At 48.2% G+C, this 23,094-nt stretch overlaps 1 protein-coding gene across 5 annotated transcripts in view; it reads left to right on the top strand.

The window, feature by feature from the left end:
• Positions 1–22,855, top strand: part of SEMA4F (ssemaphorin 4F) — a 33,766-nt gene extending 10,911 nt beyond the window's left edge. For 3 of the 5 annotated variants that reach the window (XM_070069690.1, XM_070069694.1, XM_070069691.1), the window contains 9 exons: positions 7,258–7,377; positions 7,474–7,625; positions 8,247–8,425; positions 8,636–8,783; positions 8,918–9,140; positions 9,282–9,391; positions 9,506–9,666; positions 15,424–15,482; positions 15,720–17,877. In XM_070069690.1, the coding sequence (XP_069925791.1) occupies positions 7,258–7,377; positions 7,474–7,625; positions 8,247–8,425; positions 8,636–8,783; positions 8,918–9,140; positions 9,282–9,391; positions 9,506–9,666; positions 15,424–15,482; positions 15,720–16,330 (1,763 nt within the window). In that variant the 3' untranslated portion in view covers positions 16,331–17,877. Of the gene's footprint in view, positions 1–7,257; positions 7,378–7,473; positions 7,626–8,246; positions 8,426–8,635; positions 8,784–8,917; positions 9,141–9,281; positions 9,392–9,505; positions 9,667–15,423; positions 15,483–15,719; positions 17,878–22,037; positions 22,463–22,628 lie in introns of those variants that run through there. The other 2 variants (XM_070069693.1, XM_070069692.1) reach the window with 2 other exon arrangements.
• The last annotated feature ends 239 nt before the right edge of the window (positions 22,856–23,094 follow it).

Raw genomic sequence — 23,094 nt, 5'->3', positions numbered from 1 at the left:
CCAAGCACTTGGGCCATCCTCCACTGCCCTCCCAGGCCACAGCAAAGAGCTGGACTGGAAGAGGAGCAACCGGGACTAGAACCCGGCGCCCACATGGGATGCTGGCACCACAGGCAGAGGATTAACCAAGTGAGCCACGGCACCAGCCCCTATCATGAAGTTTTTTTTACCAGTACTTTTGGATGATATTTTATGTAGACCAAAAGTTGAGACATAAGATCTAACAATGAAAACTTTTTGTGTGTGACTTTACCTTTAAGAAAAAGTTAAAAATAGTACAGATTGAATCCTTCTTTAGTCATAAAGTTAAAGACTTACCTTTGGTGAAAAACAGTAAAATAGCATAAAAGTTTTTGACACTGGACATAAAGTATATGTTGAGTAAATTCTGTATTTGTCATGATTCTCATTATCTACTGTCAAAACTGATGAGATATTGCTCGTACTCATCCATGTTTGGATAAAGCAGTTGAATCAATAGTTTATTTTTCTTGGCTTTTTATCAACATATTTGGCAAAATTTAGATGTCTGAGTTTTAGTGGCTGTGACTATCTCTTTGTTCTACAAACTTGTTTATCAACAAAATTGACTTCTCATTACAGCAGTCAATATAATTAGCTAACATATTTTGTTTCAAGCAGGAATCTTAAGTAAGGGTAATTCTGTGAGTAATTTTTCTTTGTTCAGTCAGTGAATTTGTATTAGGATGTAGTATAGGGATACACATTTCATAAATGAGATTATTGTAGAGTGGGAAGAACATTTTCAAAATGGTTTCAGGTATTTTCCCTCAGATAGTAAAATTCAGGGGTAAGCCTTTCAGGGGATTAGAATTCACTTTTTAGTAGTTGAGAATTACTGACTTCAGTTAATATATCACCTCTGTCTCCAGCTGTCTTGGACCAAAATCACAGTGAATATCAATATTATAAAATTTCCACTGTAGTTCTAACTTCACAGAGCTATAATTAAAAATTTTTCTTGGTCTAATGTAAGTCCCTATATTCGCTCAGGGCTTTCAATACTGACCATTTTGCCCTGTGGCACCTCTGTTTTGAAGACAGCAGCATAGGAGATAGTGGCAACATTATGTAAGAACCAGAACCAAAACTCCCAATTAGGATCTATGAAAACGTCCTTAACGATAATGGAAGTACTTTGAAATTAAAAAAGAGCTTTTAGTAGTGAAAATATTACAAGGATAAAATAGCAGGAGCATTTCTTTATTTTTAATTATTAAAAATACAATGTGCATTGTAGAAAATTGAGAAAATAGGAATGTGTAAGGAAGAAAGTAAAAACCTTATTGTTTGTCTCTCATCACCAAGTAATTGCTATTATTATTTGGGAATGTTTTGAATGTTTTCTTCTGTGTCTGTCTACATGTCTACATGTATATGTGTATTTATAATAAATTGGTATTATGCATATTTCATTTAGTATTTTATACTGAGCATTTTCTCATCATAGAAATTGATTATTCAAAACATAGTTTCTAGTAATTGTATTTTCTTACATCATTATGGATGTAGCATAATTTAATTATTTCTATATAATTATACATTCAAAATTTAAAATATTTCTTACAATTGGTGCTATAGCAAAAATAATTTTATATATGCTTTTATGTAAATCCTTTATGATTCTCATTAATTATATGTGAATAAATACAAAAAGTGGAATTCCTAGGTCAAAGGGTAATAAAGATTTTGATGATGTTGATAGATCAGGACAAATTGCTTTGCAGTTAGTCCACCAGTGATGACAAGGGGGTCTGTTTCAGTGTGCCCTTATCAATCCTAAGTAATATATAGTTGACAAACATACAGTGACCTCATCCAAAATCCAACTGGATGTGTATTTTGATAGGGATTTCTGTTAGGGAGATTGGACACTTTTTCTTATGTTTATTGGTACTTTTGGGAAAATCTTCAGAAATTTTGTTTTCAAATATGTTTATTTGAACTGCACCTAGGTAAAGTTAATAAAATGATCTTAGTGTTTGTTTTCACTATTCAGGTTTGGAAAAATCTGTTTTGGTCAAAACAGTCACATTAGCCTAAAAACATTGATGGTTTCTTCCCAGGCTCCTTGGTAGGTTCTTTGCCTTCTGCTCATCCTTTAAATACTGAGGTTCCTTAGGCTTCTACCCTAGAGCGTCTTCTCTTGCTATGTAGTTGTGACCTCAGCCAGCCCTGAAGCTTCTGTTTGAACGGCATTCTGATCCCTTCCAAATCTGAGTTGGCCTCCCAGTATTATCTATAGAACATCCAGCTGTTTTCTAGACATCTTCACCTGGATGCCCCATAGGAATCCCAAACTGAGCTCATCACCTTCACTTAACTTCCCCACACCTGTTTCATTCCCCCTCCTCCGCCCCCCACCCAATGTTCCCTCCTCTGAGTGCACAGAGCCATTCCTCACCCAGGTACCCCAGCAGAGACAGCAGTCAAGCATCTTTGGGCCTCCACCATATCCTTTAACAAATAGGGCTTTTATCAAGAAGAGCAGAGGCTTTTGCTCTTTCCTGTGTTTTCATCATCTGCTTTCAGTCTCGTTGCTTCTTGTGATTAATGCATCTGCCAAGGAGCGCTGCATGTGTTCTATATGCAGTGAGTGCTGCTAGCATTTTGGGGCCAAGCCTACCTCTTAAATCCTCGTGCCCCATGTCCCATGACTAGCATTCACACCCTGAAACAAGACAGAAAAATCCTATAGGGCTCACAGAGATAGATAAACACTGCATCTCCAGCTATTGAATTATGTCCCAATAATAAGCTGTTTTTTTTTTTTAATAGCCAGCTGGTAATCCTTAGAAAAGGAAATGGAAAATATTAGGAGTTATGTGTGCTGAAAACCAGCCAATATAACAGAAGAAAAGCCAGGGCCTATTTAAAAACCTCTTTTTAAGATGAATGAATGGATAATTCCTGTTGTAAATACACTTTTAAAAGTGAATGTTTTGATACCAGAATGGAAATTTGAAACCCTGGGTTGTATTGAAATATTCACTGTCATGGCACATATCCTCGCCTGTCAGTTTTGAACTGCTAACACCTTTGAGAACCTGTGTCCACAGACTTTCCATCTGGGCGAGCAGAATCTATTTTCACATATAACTGTGATTTTTTTCTTTGACTGTGATTCTTAATTTTTTTATGGTTTTAATCTTTTATTTATTTTTTGTATTTCTTTTTTTTAAAGATTTATTTATTTATTTGAAAGTCAGAGTTACACAGAGAGAGGAGAGGCAGAGAGAGAGAGAGAAAGAGAGAGAGAGAGAGAGGTCTTCCATCTGATGGTTCACTCCCCAATTGGCTGCAACGGCTGGAGCTGTGCCAATCTGAAGCCAGGAGCCAGGAGCCAGGAACTTCTTCCGGGTCTCCCACGCGGGTGCAGGGGCCCAAGGACTTGGGCCATCTTCTACTGTTTTCCCAGGCCATAGCAGAGAGCTGGATCGGAAGCGGAGCAGCCAGGTCTCGAACCAGCACCCATATGGAATGCTGGTGCTTCAGGCCAAGGCATTAGCCCACTGTACCACAGCGCCGGCCCCTATTTTTTATATTTCAAAATTAAACTTTCTTAATTTGGGGAGTTATAAAGGTAAGAGATGCTAACTGCACAACACATTCAGTGAATACAAAAAGTATAAATAAATAAAAAACACTTGTCATTCCATTAGTCAGAAACAAACATCATTAACACTGTAGAGTTATAGCTCCTTTAACAATTTTTCCTGTGCCTGCAGACATGTATACATATTCTTAGAAATAAAAACAGGGTTGAATTATCCACAGTTTTTAAAATTTTCTAACCAGCTGTTCACTGTGAGTATCACTCTCCTATGCACATCCTTTGCCAATGGCAGATACATTTTTTAATGTTTACTAGTTGATCCATTCAGCAACCATTTGCTGAGCCATTGCATATGCAGGGATATTTTATTATATGAACAATGTGACAGAATATTTGGACTTGAATGTCCTGCAGAATTTAGGTCATGTGGTGATCCAGTGTCTTCCTGTCCCTGCAACCACAATGGCTGCTATTCCAGAGTGGGAGGGAGGGTGTGTGTGTGTGTGTGTGTGACAAGTCCCTTGGTACTCTGCGGGTGCCTGGAGCCCTACTACTTCCTCCTGAAGTGCTGACCCTTTGTGAGGTCACTTTGTGTCCATGACCCCTCTGCTATTCTGCCTTGAATGATTGTGCTTTCTCCAGCATTTCTAGGTTCCAGTGTTTCTGACTCCTTCTTATCCCTTAGAAAGTTTTGGGACCCTTTACTTCCATCCCATGGGTTCTTTGCATGGTTATCTGTGGTCCTTTATCACATGTCCTGTGGTTCTCAGGGTAACCATGACACAGCTTCTGCTAGGTGTCATGTTCTTAGGGAAAGTTTTCAATCAAACTTCGGCTTCTGTATCAACTTTTCCCCCTATTGAAGTACAGAGGGTTAGCTCCTTGGCTGTTCCATTTGTTGCTGGGACCTGTAACCAATACTTGGGTTTTTACTCTTGAAATTTCTTGAAAGGCAATGGGATGTCATTTTATAACACCCTCCATCCTATTGTCTTTTTTTTTTTTTAAGATTTTATTTATTTATATGAGAGGCAGAGCCACAGACAGAGAGAGGGAGAGAGGTCTTCCATCTGATGGTCCACTCCCAAGGTGGCTGCAATGGCTGATCGGAAACCAGGAGCCAGGAGCTTCCTCCATGTCCCCTTCGTGGATGTTGGGTACCAAGCTCTTGGGCCATCCTCCACTGTTTTCCCAGGCCATAGAGCTGGATCAGAAGAGGGGCAGCTGGGACATGAACTGGTACCCATATGGGATCCTGGCACCATGGGTGGAGGCTTAGCCTACTACGTCACAGAGCCAATTCCCCACCCCACCCTCCCCTTCTGGTAGCAAATCAAGCACATGGCCATTGGAGGTTTCCTATGAAACTGCACTAACGTGTGCTGAGTGCTGACCGTGTGCCAGGCCTCAGCTAGGGCTCTGCGCTTGTTATCTTGTTTAACCCTCAGTGCTACTCTGTGTGGAAGGTAAAAGTATCCCCATTCTACAGTGGCGGAACTTGAGATTTTGGAAAGTTAATTTACCCAGGATCATACTACCTACTCAGCAGTCAGGGTTTCAGAGCCACGTCTCCCTGGCTCCAGGACACAATCTCAAATGATCTCACCTGCACCTTGCCTGGGGCTTTCTACTCCCCCACTGCTGCCCACTGAGGGGCGCTTGCCCTTCTCCTCTGCATAGAGTGTGTTTTCAATGCTGGTTGCCTTGCCAGTGCCTGCGACACGCTGCTGCTCTGGACATCTGTGACACAGGGTGACTGCTTCCTCCAGGAGGCCTGCTCTCCCCTCCTTCGCCTCATGTGCGTGAGCCCCACGGCTCTGGTGCATCAGTTGCCAGCATACCAGCCTTCCATGCTCCTCTGGCCTCTCTGACTTGGTCTTCTCAGTGGCCTTCAGCAGCTCCTCCCCATCAATGCTGGTGCTCCCCAGGGCTCCCTTTTTACATTGATTTCCCCCTGTCTTCCACGTTCTTGTGGTGACTTCAGCAGGCCATGCGATGACTCCTAAGTTGCTGACTCTGGGCCTTCCTTTTAATTGCCTTCTGGCATCTCTGGCCAGTATCCTAGAGGCACTAAAATGGCCAACAACCGAACTTGCTTCTCCAAGTGCCTCCTTAATGGGCCTTCTACTTTCATTTCCTGGCTTGGCTCATGATGCAAACTAGCATCATCAATCTTATCAGCTAGAAACCTTAAGAGACGTTCTTTGACTCTGTTCTCTCACATCTCATCTTGATTGATTTTCAATTTTCAAACTTTGGTAATGGAGTCTGCCTCAGAAGTATCTCCCAAATGCAGCCCTTTCATTTTCTCTGCCCTTTCCTTAGTTCAGGTCTTCCACTCTTGCCTGGACTATGTGGATGGCCTTTTAACTAGCATTATTTTCTGGAAAAAAAAAAATTGAGTACTGCTGCAGACTCACTCTGCCCTCTGAAATAAAGTGCACATTCTCAACATGGCAGAGTACAGTCATCATGGTCAGGTGCTCGGTGCCACCCTCCCAGCTGCATCTCTGCTGTCCTTGTGCCAGTGGGCAGCCCCTCTCTGCTACCCAGAGCCTCAGCTGCTCGTGTCCCATGTGCCCAGACACAGCTCCCCCTGCACCACTTGCTTGTTTTCCTCCCTGAAGTCTTCCTGTCTCTCATTTTTCAGACCCAGCTTGAATGTTGCCTTGGAGATGCTGTTCCCCTCAAAGTAGTAGAGAAGGCTTGGTCCTCCTCTCTGGTACCCTTCACCCTGTCCATTAGCATCCATGCCTCCTGGTATCTGATCAGACTGTCTTCCTGACGCCAGTGGCAGTTCTTGGGGGCAGGGATGTGCTTAGCCCCCAGCATGGTGCCACGTGTATAGCAGGTGCTGAAGGCATGCCCCCTTCTCTGAAGAGTGCCCATGATAATCAAGACTCCTCCAGCAGGTTCTTGACCTTCTAGTACTCCGAGGTATTTTCTTCCTACTTGTGTCTGAGCCCTTGGCAGTGTCACTCAGAGTGGCTGTAGTTCCCTCACATTATCCCACAAAGTGCCAACCCCAATCCCCACCATCCCAGAGCACCGTGCCCTACCGCTGCACCAGGAGGGAGGCCGGGATTCCTCCATGCCCTCTGGCTGTCTGCGAAACCCTTTGTCCCCTGGGCTGATGTGTTTCAAGCAAGGTCTTGAATGACCTGCAGCTGAGTAATTCCAGGTGCTTGTTCGCCATGCAGATTCTTGAGCCATCTCAGTTCTGCTGAAAAAGAATTGCTGAGTCCAGGGCCCAGAGATCTGCATTGCGATCAATTTCCCAAGTGTTTTAGTAACTCTAAAGTTGTGACTTGTTCCAGACCAATGCACACCCACTAATGTTCCAAAAGAACCCTGGTTCCCTCTGACATTTGTTATGGCAGGAGGACTTCAGTAAGACCGGGAGGTGCTGTGACGCAAACCACCTTTTCGGAGATAATCAGCAAATTACAGGGATCTTGAAACAGCCAACAACCCCAGACAACAAGCCTGATTTCCAGGAGGGAGGCCTTCTCTCTTGGTAGTCAGGGGCATTCAGGCACAGTTTTCCTTTGAACGTGCCCTTGGAGCCCTTGTGAGGAGGTCCCCTGTGGTGTGCTTGGCAGCACCTGGCTCTGAGAGTTGCTGCTCTTCCTGTGACCAGGGGGGCTCTGACAGCCCATCTCCTCCCTGTTGCCCTGCAGGGGGGGTCCTCTATGCCGCCACGGTGAAAAACTACCTGGGGACGGAGCCGATTATCTCCCGGGCTGTGGGTCGTGCCGAGGACTGGATTCGCACAGAGACTTTGCCATCCTGGCTTAACGGTGGGGAGAGGGGGAGGGACCCTCTGGGGGACAGATGGGGTGGGGGCTGGGTAGCCCCAGGCTGTGTCCCGGATCTGAGGCCACTGGTCTCCCCAGCCCCAGCCTTTGTTTCAGCCGTGGCCTTGAGCCCAGCGGAGTGGGGGGATGAAGATGGAGACGAGGAAATCTACTTCTTCTTTACGGAGACCTCTCGAGCATTTGACTCCTACGAGCCCATTAAGGTCCCACGGGTGGCCCGCGTGTGTGCGGTGAGATCCTCCCTTCCTGGCTGTCTGTCTTCTTATCTCTTCCTCTAGGTTGCACTCCCTGTATCTTTCCTGTCTCCCTTTTTCTCCTCCTTAACTTATTCTCTGGGAACTTGAAGAGCATGGGGGAGGGGCTGTGGTCTCTGACCCTCCCTCTGTTCCTGCACTTATTTACCCTGGTGACACGTTGTTGTCCACACGAGATGGAGTAGAGAAATTAAGGGCGGGAACTGTTAACAGATAGCCCTGAGTTCCAGTCCCTGCCACTCTCTGTCTCTGTGACCCCAGGAAGTTCTTTAGTTCACAGAGACTCAGGTGTAAGGTGAGGATAGCAGTGATGCCTGCATGAAAGGGTAGTTGTGGGGACTAAATGAGGTCGCTCAAGTACAGCACCATGTAGTACAGTACTTTATACGTGCACTGTCCTGGTTACTGGGGCCCCACCCGCCGCTGTGTCTCAGGAGCCCCTCAATTCCTCTGTCAGTATCCATGTCCTTGCATTTTAGGCACCCGTCTCCCCATCTGTATCTGCCCTGAAGTTGGGAGGCTGTTTATATTAGTCTCCGTACTCCTTGCCCAGTGTTGGGTTTCTAAAGAGAACTTCTCCTGTGTTTGTCACCCCAGGGGGACCTTGGGGGCCGTAAGACCCTCCAGCAGAGGTGGACGACATTTCTGAAGGCCGACCTGCTGTGTCCCAGGCCCGAGCACGGCAGAGCTCCCAGTGTCCTTCAGGACATGGCCGTCCTTCGACCGGAGCCTGGAACGGGCACCCCCATCTTTTATGGCATCTTTTCCTCACAGTGGTGAGGGGTCCTGGTGGGCAGGAGGGTTGCAAGGTGGGACATACATGGGGTTGGCACAATGTCGGTGCTGTTTCCTCCCGGGGCAGGCTCTCCCTCCTTTGGCTGCGTGGCTTCCTATGTATTTCTGGTGGGTCATCTCATTTGATAAGGGATGAGCTGCAGTCCCCCAGCTCCCTCCAAATATCAGGCTCCAATCCATGACTCTTCCAGGGAGGGGGCTGCCATCTCTGCAGTTTGTGCCTTCCAACCACAAGACATTCGGAAAGTGTTCAGTGGTCCCTTCAGAGAGCTAAAGCATGACTGCAACAGGGGACTACCTGTTTTGGACAACGATGTGCCCCAGCCTAGACCTGGAGAGGTAAGGGGGCCAGGGAATGTTTTCATCCCAGACCTGAATTAAAGGGCTGCTACTAGGGTAAGAACCCCAGCAAGCATTACTAACACCTCCTGTTCCCTGGGAAACTTTGTCACCCAGCCCTGTGCTTCCTCTAGTGCATCACCAACAACATGAAGCTGCAGCAGTTCAGTTCATCTCTCTCCCTGCCCGACCGTGTTCTCACCTTCATCCGGGATCACCCGCTGATGGACAAGCCAGTGTCTCCAGCTGACAGCCATCCCCTCCTGGTCACCACCGACACAGCCTATCTCAGAGTCGTGGCCCACAGGGTGACCAGCCTCTCAGGGAAAGAGTATGATGTGCTCTACCTGGGGACAGGTATGCTTGCTGGTCAAACAACTTGGCAGTCCAGTGCACACACACTTACCTCAGCGAGGGGGTCTCCTAGTATACCCTGGTGGCAGAGCCCAGGCCCAGAGACAGTCCTGTCATTATTCTCACCCCTTGCCTGCCTCCTAGAGGACGGACACCTGCACCGAGCAGTGCGCATCGGAGCCCAGCTCAGCGTCCTGGAGGATCTCACTTTATTCCCAGAACCACAGCCGGTTGAGAACATGAAATTGTACCACGTGAGTTGTAGATTTGGAGGAATCTTCTGGGGACAAATCTGAATGCAGAACCTGTTTGTGACCCAAAGATGCAGGTGAGCCAGTGTTTTCACCTTGTCCACTCCCTTTCTGTAGGGCTGGCTGCTGGTTGGCTCCCGTACCGAGGTGACACAAGTGAACACAACCAACTGTGGCCGTCTGCAGAGCTGCTCAGAATGCATCCTGGCTCAGGACCCTGTCTGTGCCTGGAGCCCCCGGCTGGATGCCTGTGTGGCCCATGCTGGGGAACACCGAGGGTGAGTGTCGCTGCATGGGGCTCTGGCCCGTCCCTCTGTCTATATCCATTTCTCATCTGTTAATGCTGCCCTATCTGGGTGTGTGTGTTTTCCGTGTGTTGGTGTGTCTGTATCACTTGTGTGTCCATCTGCCCATGCCAACTCCTCTTTCTAACTGGTGCTGCCTCATCCATGTCCTAGCCTCTCAGCTGGACCTGCCCTGACTGTGGGACTGACTCCATGTTCCTGTCTCTAAGGGATACTTTTAAGTGTTTGTCTTCAAGAGCTGGCAGAAGTGTTCCACAGTTGCTCTCTCCTTCCTCCCTGGAACTGCCTTTCCTCTTGCTTCTATGACTCTGCCGTCTCCTGTCTCCCATTCTGACTTCTTTTCCCATCCAACTGCTGAATGCTGTATTTCTTAGGGGTCAGTAGTAGACTCCTCCTCTTCTTTTTTTTTTTAAGGTTTATTTTATTTACTTGAAGGCAGAGTTACAGAGAGAGAGTGAGAGACACAGAGATCTTACATCTACCAGTTCACTTCCCAAATGGCTGCAACAACAGGGGGTGAGCCAGGCTGAAGCCAGGAGCAAGGAGGTTCTTCCTGGTCTCCCACGTGGGTGCAGGGTCCCAAGCACTTGGGCCATTTTCTGCGGCTTCCCCTGGCATGTTAGCAGGGAGATTCATTGGAAGAGGACGAGCACAGACTTGAACCCACACTGATATGAGATGCCAGCTGGAAGGCAGCGGCTTTACCTGCTATGCTACAAAGTTGGCCCCTAGTCCATTCTTCACATTTCTACATTCTGTCTAGTTGATTTCATTCCCATTACCTTCAGGACCATTCGAGTGGTGATGACAACTACAAACGTATCTCTAGCTGAGCTGCAGAATTCCCATTACAACTGCCTATATCATATTCCCCTTGGCTGCTTCTGAAGCAGCTCAAACTTAGCAAGTTAAGTTTGCACTGCTGTTTCTTCTTTCCCTCACATGCTCCTCCTCTGGTTTTCCTTGCCTCAATAAAGAAACCTGCATCCATTCAGTTGCTCAAACCATAAATTGCCCACAATGGCATTGCAACTTGTACTAATTCCAGCTCCCAAACTTATCTTTTTATTTTTAAAGATTTATTTGTTTATTTGAAAGAGTTACACATACACAGAGAGAGAGAGAGAGGGGTCTTCCATCTGCTGGTTCACTCTCCAATTGGCCACAATGCCCAGAGCTGTGCCGATCCGAAACCAGGGGCCAGGAGCTAGGAGTCAGGAGCCAGGAGCTTCTTCTGGGTCTCCCACATGGGTGCAGGGGCCCAAGGACTTGGGCCATCTTCCACTGCTTTCCCAGGCCATAGCAGAGAGCTGGATCGGAAGTGGAGCAGCTGGGTCCTGAACTGGCGCCCATATGGGATGCTGGTGCTTCAGGCCAGGGAGTTAACCCTCTACATCCCAAACTTTGGCCCCGCTTCCAAACTTACCTTCAGTCCACCCTCTTCCTTTTACCTTTGCTGCTATTACTGCAGTCTCAGCCATCACTGCTTCTTTACTGGACCACTCTAGTAATCTCCTATTTGGGCTACCTTTGTCCTTTTTGGGCACCTATCATCCACTTTCCATTCAGTAGCTAGCCTGAAAGCATATGTCATATTGAAGCAAATCCCTGACATATTAGCCTCAAATATTCCAATATGTATTTTTACCAGATGAGGGCTCTGTTAAAAACATTTAATATAAGAAATTTCAAATATATTCAAAAGTAGAGAGACTAGTATAATGAATTCCTATGTATCCACCCATCAGCTTCAGCAGTCATCAACTCTTAGCCAAACTTGCTCATCAATATTCCACTCCCAGTGATTTGGGAACAGATCTTAGATATCATATCATTTCATCCATACACCATTATGTGTGTGTATCTAATAACAGAAGGGCTTCTTTAAAAAAGTTAACCATACTTATATTTACCATTATAATATAAAACTTAATTTCTTATCAAATATCTGGCCAGTTTCCCCAATTACATAGACTTAACTCAGTTAAGTCAGGATCCAAATAATGTCTATCAACTGTAGATTGTTGATATGTTTATTAGAATCTTTAGTTGAGATCCTCTCAATAGAGTATTTGTAAATTTTTAAAAATTTAGTTATTTCAGAAGCAAAGAGGGAGAGAGAGAGAAATGGGAGGAGAGACAGAAAAAGAACACTCCTGGGGCTGGCGCTGTGGCATATCAGGTAAAGCTGCCACCTGCAGTGCCGGCATCCCATATGGGTTCCAGATGGAGTCTCAGCTGCTCCACTTCTGATTCCAGCTCTCTGCTATGGCCTGGGAAAGCAGTAGAAGATGGCTCAAGTCCTTGGGCCCCTGCACCTGCATAGGAGACCCAGAAGAATCTCCTGGCTCCTGGCTTCAGATGGGCCCATCTCTGGCCTATGCGGCAACTGGGAAGTGAACCAGCAGATGGTTCTCTCTTTCTCTCTGCCTCTCCTTCTCTCTCTGTGTAACTTTGACTTTCAAATAAATAAATAGATCTTTAAAAAAAAAAAAAACACTCCTGTCCACTGGTTTACTCCCCAAATACCTGCAGTGGCTAAGGTTAGGCCAGCAGGTATATCCAGGAACACAGTCCAGGTCTCTCTCATGGGTGGCAGGAACCCAATTACTGGAGCCATCATCTCTGCCTCCCAGGGCCTGCATTAGTAGGAAACAGGAGTCAGGAGCCAGAGCCAGGAATTGAACCCAGGCACTTTGTTATGGGATTCATGCGTCTTAACCACTAGGCTGAATGCTTGAAACTTCAGTGACATATTTTTGATCAGTTGTTTGGAAAATATCTTTTAAAATTAATCTTGAGATTTCCTATTTTGAAGCTCAGTTAATTTAAGGTAAATTTGTAAAATACAGAACCCCAAGTATAAACAGGACTTTAGTATATTACAGAGCCCCAAAGTTACAGATCCTTTAGAAGTAAGTCCTTGTTTTTGGAAATAAAATAATTCACACATGTGAAAAGAGAGTCAGACTTGGGGGCCAGCGCTGTGGCATAGCAGGTAAAGCTTCTGCCTACAGTGCCAGCATCCTATATGGGTGCTGGTTTGAGTCCTGGCTGCTCCACTTCTGATCCAGCTCTCTGCTGTGGCCTGGGAAAGCAGTGGAAGATGGCCCAAGTCCTTGGGCCCCTGCACCCATGTGGGAGACCCGGAAGAAGCTCCTGGCTCCTGACTTCAGATAGGCCCAGCTCCGGCCATTGTGATCATTTGGGGAGTGAACTAGCAGACAGAAGACTCTCTCTCTCTCTCTCTCTCTCTCTCTCTGCCTCTCCTCTCTCTGTGTAACTCTGAATTTCAAATTAATAAATAAATCTTTTAAAAAAGTCAGTCTTTAAAATCACTAGCATATAATCTGAGTGATCATAAAATTTGATTTTGTTTTCCTGAGAGACATTTTGGATATTTTGGATTCTTAGTGTAAAATTTTATGCTATCTCTGGATCAGACTCTTGACTTTTTGCTAGTTGGAGATATAAAGTAACTCTTAGATAGCAAGTTTGACCAGCTTTACATTTTTGGCTAAGGACTTTGACCTGGTCATTTAGTTTCTTTTGGGAGAATTTTTATTTATTTATTTAAAATGATTTTTTAAAGGTTTTTTTTGGGGGGAGACTGTGCCATGGCGCAGTAGGTTAATCATCCACCTGTGGTGCTGGCATCCCATATGGGGCTGCTCCTCTTCCAATCTAGCTCTCTGCTGTGACCTGGGAAACCAGTGGAGGATGGCCCAGGTGCTTGGGCCCCTGCACCTGCATGGGAGACTGGGAAGAAGCACCTGGCTCCTGGCTTTGGATAAGCACAACTCCAGCCGTTGTGGCCATTTGGGGAGTGAACCAACAGAAGGAAGACCTTTTTCTCTGTCTCTCACTCTGTCTGTAACTCTACCTCTCAATAAATAATAAAATATTTTTAAAAAATTTAAAAGATTTATTTATTTATTTGAAAGTCAGAGTTACAGAGGCAGAGGTAGAGAGAAAGATATCTTGCATCCGCTGGTTCTTTACCCAAATGGCCGAAACAACCAGAGCCAGACTGGTCTGAAGCCAGGAGCCAGGAACTTCTTCCAAGTCTTCCACATGGGTGCAGGGGCCCAAGCACTTGGGCCATCCCCTTCTGCTTTCCCAGGCCATAGCAGAGAGCTGGATTGGAAGTGGAGTAGCCAGGACTCAAACTGGCACCCATATGGGATGCTGGCACTGTAGGTGGCAACTTTGTCTGCTACACTACAGTTCTGGCCCCCACTTTTTTTTTTTTAGATTTTTTTTTATTTACTTGAAAGGCAGAATTACAGAGAGAGAGAGAGAGAGAGAGGTATCTTCCATCCACTGGTTCACTCCCCAAATGGCCACAATGGCTGGGACTGGGCCAGTCAAAGCCAAGAGCCAGGAGCTTCTTCCAGGTCTCCCACATGGGTACAAGGTACTAAGCACTTGGGCTGTCTTCTACTGCTTTCCCAGGCATGTCAGCGGGGAGCTGGATCTGAAGTGGACCAGCCATGACTCAAACTGGTGCCCATATTGGATGCTGGCACTGCAGGTGGTGGTTTTATTCACTAAGCCACATTGCTGGCTCCTTGGGGGAGTTTTTAACCATCTAAGGCAAAAGTAACTGTATTTTTCTTTGTTTTAATATCTATTAAAACATGAATGTCTCTGGTCTTAGGTAGCTTGTGTACTTGAGCTTCAAAGGTTCTGTTAAGATATTTGAGAGTGGGGGGAATACAGAGGGCAGAGTATAGGGTGTGTGTCTATGCCAGTGTCCTGGACTGGCACTTTTGTACATTGTAGCCCCCATAGCTCCGTTCATAGAAGGGAGAAAAACACAGACCATGAGGTTCCTGAGGCTACAGCGCTGTATGTGGGCTTCTCACATGCTCTACTCTGAGCTAATGTAATCAGCCATTTGATGCAGAAACTCCCATCTATTCCTACCCGGCTTGGAGCTCATTTCAGGGAGCTCTGTGCATACTGCAGGAGTTCATCCATCCGCAGAGTCTGTCTTTGGTTGAGGCTTTTGTGTGTTCAGACCGTTCCCTCCGCCTTCACTGCCAACCCTTTGGGGGATTCAACGGCTTTCCCTTCTCAGGAAGCGGTGCCAGAGAGCTCGGCCGAGAGCATTGCAGCTGGCTGTCCCTTCACAGGACACAGCCTACCCAAAGCCTGGAAGTACCAGAACTGGGTTGTTTGAGACAGATCCAGAACATACAGGCCAGCTATATCCAGTATGGATCTGTTTGAGAGAGGAGTTCCTTGGTAGAGATGAGAGGCTTTTTTGGAACAAAAAGTCCTTCTACAGATCCTCACAGAATCGTGATTTAGCTTTTTATAGAGAAGTTTGCTCTTTCTCTTAAATAACAGAAAATAATAACTATAGTTTTAATATTTTTATTCTAGAGAAATCTTGCAGTCGTGAACAATCAGCCACATTTCTTGGGAGGTTCCCATTGTCTGTTTTAAAGCATTCCCGCCAATCGTCTTTCCAACAGACCTGGTGCAAATTTAGCTCTTCATGATCTGCTAGGGATCTGTGTAGAATCTGACATGGCCAATGTCGTAAGGCATGTAAGAGGTACTGGGGAAACAAGTTGGTGGTGGGAGAATGGTGACTGCTCATTCCAAGAGCAGGTTACAAGATCGTGGGAGATACTACCAAAGGAGTAAGTGCTCAGTGCTGCTGAGCAGAGGAGAAGGGAGTGTTGACACTGGATTTACCAAGTATTCTCTTCTTTACAGGCTGGTCCAAGACATGGAGTCAGCAGACGTCTCTTCTTTGTGTCCCAAAGAACCAGGAGGTCTGTATGGCTTAGGGAAATGTGGTTGGAAGAGATGGAAAGCAGCTATAAAGTTGTTCATTTGGACTCATTTTAAAACTTGGCAGCCAGTGACCCAGGCCTTACCTCTTAGGGAACCCCTTTCTCAGCTTTGTCCCTGTAGCTCTTTCTTGTGTCTGATAGCACCGCTTATATCTCTCTGCCACACTCGTGACCTGTAGCCTCATCATCCTTTGTGCCTTGCCTGTCTCTCTGCAGAACACCCAGTAGTGTTTGAAGTTCCAGTGGCTACAGCTGCACATGTGATCTTGCCGTGTTCCCCCAGCTCAGCATGGGCGTCCTGCGTGTGGCACCGGCCCAGTGGAGTGACTGCACTCACCCCACGGCGGGATGGGCTGGAGGTGGTGGTGACCCCTGGGGCCATGGGCGCTTATGCTTGTGAGTGTCAGGAGGGCGGGGCAGCTCGTGTTGTAGCAGCCTACAGCTTGGTATGGGGCAGCCAGCGGGGCCTTCCGAGCCAGGCTCATACAGTGGGGGCTGGCCTGGCCGGTTTTGTACTGGGGGTTCTTGCAGCATCCCTGACTCTTCTCCTGATTGGTCGGCGTCAGCAGCGACGGCGACAGAGAGAACTTCTGGCTAGAGACAAGGTGGGCTTGGATCTAGGGGCCCCACCGTCTGGGACCACAAGCTACAGCCAAGACCCTCCTTCTCCTTCTCCTGAAGATGAGCGGCTGCCCCTGGCCCTGGCCAAGAGGGGCAGTGGCTTTGGTGGCTTCCCTCCACCCTTCCTGCTTGACCCTTGCTCAAGCCCAGCCCACATTCGGCTAACTGGGGCTCCTCTAGCCACGTGTGATGAAACATCCATCTAGAGCTGGGCAAATTACCAAGTTGTCAAAAGTGTCTGCTGTTTCCAGACCTGGAGGGCCTTGGGGCCAGGCCTTTGCCTGATACCTGGTTCTCAAAAGAGATCAGAACTGCTCTCTGCAGTGAATCAGGCCTGTCCCCCATCTCTGAACTCCTGTGAACCTTCAGCCCTGGTCCCTATCTTAGGCCCATTAGTCTTGGGGATGGGGCATAAGACATAGCTATGACTTCACTTTCTGGTTGGCCCTGACCAGAAGGAAGAGCCGTGGAGGGGCTGGGACTAGTGTGCACTGAGTCCTCGGAGTGGTTCTACTGATTCTCCCAGTTTATCTGATTCTCTGTGGGGAGTGCATGATCCCCTGTTGCCATGTGGAAGCTGCCCTGAGATCTCCCCCATCCCGGTTTTCGTTCCTTCACAACAGAGGGTGTGTAAATACACAGGTGCTCACAGGAGCCCTGACCACGTATGCACAAGTGACTGGGCTGATGCTTAGGTCTATCCATGGGGGCTATCGAGGGGAGAGGTTGGAAGGGAAAGGAAGTGAAACACTGCCCTCTCCTCGCTGCCCCACAGCACGTCTCTAAATTTGAGCAGGAAAAGCTCCCAAAGTGACCTTCTGCGTGGGTAGGGCAGTGGCACGTAGGACCCCATCCTGCTCTTTTTGCCCTCTGGCTGCTAGCACTGCCATGCCACAGCTGCTCTTTTCTTAGCTGGAGTGTATGTCCAATCCTGTTTCCTTGGCTCCCATTAAAAGTTAACTTTATGACATTCTAAATATTTGGGGATGACGAGGGGAACAGTGACAGGAAATATGAGCAGCATAGGTTTGTACCAGTGACTTTACTCAGGGTGACACCCTTGCCCTAAAGCAGGAGTCCCCCACCTGGGGCCCATGGACTCCCTGAAATTGTATGCAAATTGTTGCCTGTATGTGTCTGTCTTGTGGGGGGAGGTTTTATGGTTTTCATCAGATTCTCAAGGCCTTAACAAAGTTAAAGGACCACTGCCCCAAGGTCATGAGTACTGTGGCCAATCTGAGATGGTGCCGCTCTGAGGCAGCTCTTCCTTGCTCTGTGGCCAGTCTCTGGATTTGTAGCTGCTGGAGTCCTGCTTTTTCCTCCAACCCCTGGAAGCTGGGTGCTTTGCGTATCTGAAGACACTGTCAGCTCTCACCAAATGTCAAGACGTTGTCCTGCTTCACAGCTCCCACGAGCTCTAGGCTTCTCTTGCTCTCACTCCCAGTCTAGGCCTTGGAATGTGCCTCGTTCATCCCTGTGAGGGACCCCGTTAGTTCTGGTGAATGGTCCAGTCTTTCCAGTTGAAGTTTTCTGCTTTCCTTTTCCTTGGCAGCAGCCTGTGAACTACTCAAGAGTCCCCTTGCAGTGTGAATTACCAGTGGCTTTGCCACCAGTAAGTGTGTGATCTTCAGCAAGTAATCTAACCTAGGGACATTGGTTTACTCATGTGTAAAGTGGGGATAATAATACCTACCTCAGGGTTGCTGCAAGGATTAAATGAAAAAATAAACAATAAAGCATATCTATACCAGAAGATGTTGTTGTTATAAAAACTGGCTTATGCCATAATCATGTTCAGTCACCATATAATAACCATGACACATGCAATCACTTTAAGCCCCATCCAGTGGAAGGAGAGTCATTGCCTCACAGAGCTTCTATCCTGGAATCATTGCTGGCCAGATCTTGGCTGCCAGTGTCTAGGTTTTGGGAGGCTGATCTGCTATTATTATTTTTTAAATTATATGTTTACTTGAGAGGGAAGGAGAGAGAGGAGGGAGGGAGGTAGGGAGGTAGCCCATCTGTTGGTTCACCCTTCAAATGCCTCTAACAGCGAGGCTAGGCTGAAGCCCAGGAGCTGGGAACTCAACCCAGCGCTCCTCCATGGACAAATTACTTTAGCCATGGCTGCTGCCCCTCAGGACCTACACTGGTAGGAATCCAGAGTCAGGAGCTAGACTTGGGAATTGAACCCAGGTACTCTGGATATGGAATACCAGCGTCTAAATTAATAGACTAAATTTCCACTCCAGATCTGTGATTCTTTTTATTAAAGGTTTATTTATTTGAGAGGCAGAATGACAGGGAAAGAGATCATTTTTTGTTAAGATTTATTTATATGAGAGGAAGAGTTACAGATAGATAAAGGGAGAGAGTCTTCCATTTGCTTATTCACTCCCCAAACAGCCACAATGACTGGAGCTGGGCCCATCCAAAGCCAGGGGCCAGGAGCTTCTTCAGGTTTCCCACATGGGTGCAGGGGCCCAAGTACTTGGGCTATTTTCTGCTGCTTTCCCCAGGCCATTAGCAGGGGTCTGGATTGAAAGTAGAGCAGCTGGGACTTTAACAGGTGCCCATATGGGATGCTGGTGCTGCAGGCAGAGGCTTACCCTACTATGCCAAAGCGCTGGCCCTGGGAAAGAGATATTCCATCTGCAGGTTCACTCCCCAAATGGCTGCAATGGCTGGGGATGGTCCAGACCAAAGCTAGGGGCCCAGAACTCCATCTGGTTCTCCCACACAGGAGGCAGGGATCCAAGCACTTGGGCCACTTTCCATTGCCCTTCCCAGCCACATTAGTAGGGAGCTGGATGGGAAGCAGTGTACCTGGGATTCAAACCTGCACTCAGACATGAGATACCAGCATCGCAAGTGGCGGCTTAACTTCCTGCACCACAAACGCCTGCTTCAGACCTATGATTTATGTAATCCACATATGTGTTTGACCTTAGTGACCTGCTGGTCCCTATATCGGAGTGGAGAAAAGCTCCATGTTTGTTTGTTTATCTTCCTTTCAACCTCACTCACTAGAGACATGGGTTAGTTCCATGGCGGGGAAGAAAGGGAGGTAAGATGTCAGAGGGGCTGGGGTCTCTACGGTAAGGGTGGAGAAGAGTTTTTCAAGGAGGGCAGAGGCCGGGTCATGGTGGAATGGGGACATGCGGTCCTTGGATGGCATGTCTGGTTGAAGGAATATTGGATGAATGAGGAGTGTAGAAGAAAATGATAAAAGATGGAGATAGATTTGAAGGAGGGGGAGCCACATCTTGGCAAGTTCAAGCCGAGAGTGAGTGAGACCATGAGAATGTGGAGCCACTCCCAAAGAACTATGAGTGAACAGCTGCCTCACCTTAGGGCCGTGGGGTGGAGGGGGGAGGACCTGTGGACAAGGGTACTGAAGGTGCAGGGTGGAGGCACACCAAGGTCTTGCCCCTTAGTTCCCGCAGGGAGATTTTAGGATTCTGGCAGCCAGGGACCAGCCAGCCTTTTGCATATTGCAGCAGCTCAAGGAGACTTATCTGTTTACCTCTACATTCCCAATACTGCCTGCTCTTTGTCCCTCAGTTTCAAAGTCCCTCCTGTGTTTTGGTTCTGGTCTCTAGCTCACAAACTGATTCTTAGCTTGTCACCTCTAAGCAGTGGCCTGCACTGATTACAGAGCTAGAAGGGGATGCTCCCTATTGGCTCTTACAGTTCAAGCCAGCTCTAGCACACCACTGGCCCTGACCCCAATGAAGCCGACCTGTTTACTTCCCCAGGAGCACACAAACCCAAGTTAGTTGGTGGCCTCTGTGATGGCAGCAAAGGGCTTCTATCAGTACCTGTTGGGCCCTGACCCTCCTGGTTATTCTGCACCACCAGAGGGGTGAGTTGTGAACACAAGTAGCTATTTGTCAGATGGGCACAGATCCTCTCAAGGGTGACAGGATAAAACTTGCCTTTTTTTTTTTTTTTAACTGTGGGAGAGGTAAGATTTTTTTTAAAAAATCATTGGGGGCCGGCGCTGTGGGGCAGTGGGTTAACGCCCTGGCCTGAAGCGCCAGCATCCCATATGGGTGCCAGTTCAAGATCCGGCTGCTCCACTTCAGATCCAGCTCTCTGCTATGGCCTGGGAAAGCAGTAGAAGATGGCCCAAGTCCTTGGGCCCCTGCACCCACTTGGGAGACACAGAAGAAGCTCCTGGCTCCTGGCTTTGGATCGGCACAGCTCCGGCCGTTGCGGCCATCTAGGGAGTGAACCAACGGATGGAAGACCTCTCTCTCTGTCTCTACCTCTCTCTGTAACTCTGTCTTTCAAATAAATAAAATAAATCTTTTTAAAAAATCATTGTTAGAAACTGGAGGAGGCCGGCGCCGTGGCTCAATAGGCTAATCCTCCGCCTGCGGCGCCGGCAGACCGAATTCTGTCCCGGTTGCTCCTCTTCCAGGCCAGCTCTCTGCTGTGGCCAGGGAGTGCAGTGGAGGATGGCCCAAGTGCTTGGGCCCTGCACCACATGGGACACCAGGATAAGTACCTGGGTCCTGCCTTCAGATCAGCGTGGTGCGCCGGCCACGGCGGCCATTGGAGGGTGAACCAACGGCAAAGGAAGACCTTTCTCTCTGTCTCTCTCTCTCACTGTGCACTCTGCCTGTCAAAACAAACAAACAAACAAACAAACAAAAAAAAACTGGAGGAAGGATTAGCAACAAAGAAAAAGCCTTGAAGTTTTCCGATTCTCCCTGGTGGGGCCCAGGGACCGACCTGTGACATGGCAAGTTGTGTGGCTGGCAGGCATCAGGTGTGGTTCCAGAAAGGTACATCTGGGTTGATGTACAACACCAGATCCTGGCTGGGGACAGGGAGAGCGAGCATCATGGAGAATGATTCAGCTCCTGGGGCAGAGGAGCTCGGACGGGCCAAGAGGGTTCAGAGGTCTCTCCAGGGCCTGTAGAGAAATAAATGCAAACCAGAAATTCTCATGTTTTCTAGATTCCCAGCCCAAGGGACTGAGGTTTAGGGCTATGGATGAAGCCCAGACCTGCCCGCTGATGAGCATGGCACTGGTCTCAGGGGTTCTGGGACACTGCAGTGCTGGACCACAGGCTAAAGACTTCTACCACTTGCAGCTGGAGGCTTGGTTGGGGTGGAGGGAGTCAGCAACTGATGCAGGGTCTGAGGACCAGCATCTTCCCCTCAGCTCCCAGCAAGCTGAGTTGAGGAGATTGGGAACAAAATCCTCCCAGGGCTAAGATTCACTCCCCGTGTACTCGTAAAGCCTTTTTATTTTCTGCACTTCTGATGTTTTGCTATCTGGGTCCTTGCTGCCCCAGGAGAGAATGCGCCTCCCAGGGCCGGGCAGCTCCCCTCACATAGGAAAGGACTCCCCTGTGGGTGAGTTTCATCTGCAAAGCAACCAACCCTGAACCCAGACCCTGAACTGCCTCCTTTAGTGGGGTTTGGGGGTGGGGTCTACTACTCTCCTGCCTTAATCACGCGGAGCCAGGTAACAGACACCTGGAGACAGCGCTCACACCCCACTCCAGCTGAAATGATTCAAACTAGCCCGCGCTAAACCTGCTTGCTCTGCCTGGCCCATTCCTTTCCATAGATCCCACAATAAACAGGCTCCCGCCCACTCTGCTGTCCCTCCGCCTCCTGACAGCCTGGTGCCTCCCCGTGGGGCCGTCCTGCGTGGCATGCCACGCCTCTTGTTTTAGGGACCCGTGAGGATAAACTTTCACGATGGGCATTTCTCTGTGCACGCCTCACCACAGTCGACTGAAACAACTCCTGGGCACATTCCCAACACCAGGACTCCCTGAAGGTTAAAAGCTGAAGAGGCTGGTTGGATCTGACTGGTCAGGGAGGCCGAGGCAGGGAACTCAGAGGGGGAAAGCTCTGGCCCCGGCCGTGGCACGCACGTTTCATACACAGGGCCTCTAATGACCTCCATGGAGTCGTCTGCATTCGCCCCCGCAACCACACAAGTGAAGACGCTGCACTCATTTTTGGTGCTCTGGAGACACATGCAAACACACGTACGTACATGTAAGCACGTAGCACGTATTGCTACGTTAGATAAGCTCTACTTCCTTTCGCCACAGTCAGAAGGCGGAAGTGGCTCTTCCCAGAGACGAGGAAGGGATGGTGTGTTTCATTTGAGAGAAGTAGACCTGTGCCCCGCTTTCATACCGCCTCTCCAAGCCTCGGCAGGCTTCCGGTGGGGTGGAGGGGGTGGATGCTGGTGCAGTTGTGGCCTGGAGGACTGGGGGAGGACATGACCCCGGCTTCGGTGGCTGCCCAGGCGCTGTCTGTGTGAGCCTGGACGATGCGCTTCTCCGCAGCAGTTGTAAGAAACCGAAGCTCTGCTGTGCTTTTCTGGGATTCACAGGGATCCTCTGGCTTCATGCAGAGTTCTAGGGAGAGGGATGACACCCTCTAAGATGATCGAGATCAACTATCTCACCTCTCAAGTGACTGTAAGCTCAGAACCAGGTAAGTTTGTCCCGGTTGCCCCTCTTCCAGGCCAGCTCTCTGCTATGGCCAGGGAAGGCAGTGGAGGATGGCCCAAGTGCTTGGGCCCTGCACCCCATGGGAGACCAGGAGAAGCACCTGGCTCCTGGCTCCTGCCTTCGGATCATCGCGGTGCGCCGGCCGCGGCGGCCATTGGAGGGTGAACCAATGGCAAAGGAAGACCTTTCTCTCTGTCTCTCTCTCACTGTCCACTCTGCTTGTCAAAATAAATAAGTAAAAATAGTTTTTTTGTACTTGTGACTTTTTGGAGAAATATTTCTGCCCCTTATACTCATGTCAGCATTTGCCAACCTGCCTGCAGATTGGAAGAGCAGGAGAGCTGTAGACAGGGTGGAGTTCAGGGTGCACCGAGTGTCTGAAGTGAAGAAAGAGGGCCTCCTTCCAGTCCTTTGCAGGAGCCATTTCCTTTGTGCAGCTTCTCCCCACACACCAAATTAGTCTTCTTATTAGACTCAAA

This window comes from Oryctolagus cuniculus, chromosome 2 (genome assembly GCF_964237555.1).
Source record: "Oryctolagus cuniculus chromosome 2, mOryCun1.1, whole genome shotgun sequence".
NCBI lineage: Eukaryota > Metazoa > Chordata > Mammalia > Lagomorpha > Leporidae > Oryctolagus > Oryctolagus cuniculus.
The sequence above is the reverse complement of the archived record's forward strand: the minus strand, read 5'-3'. Positions and strand labels throughout refer to the sequence as shown.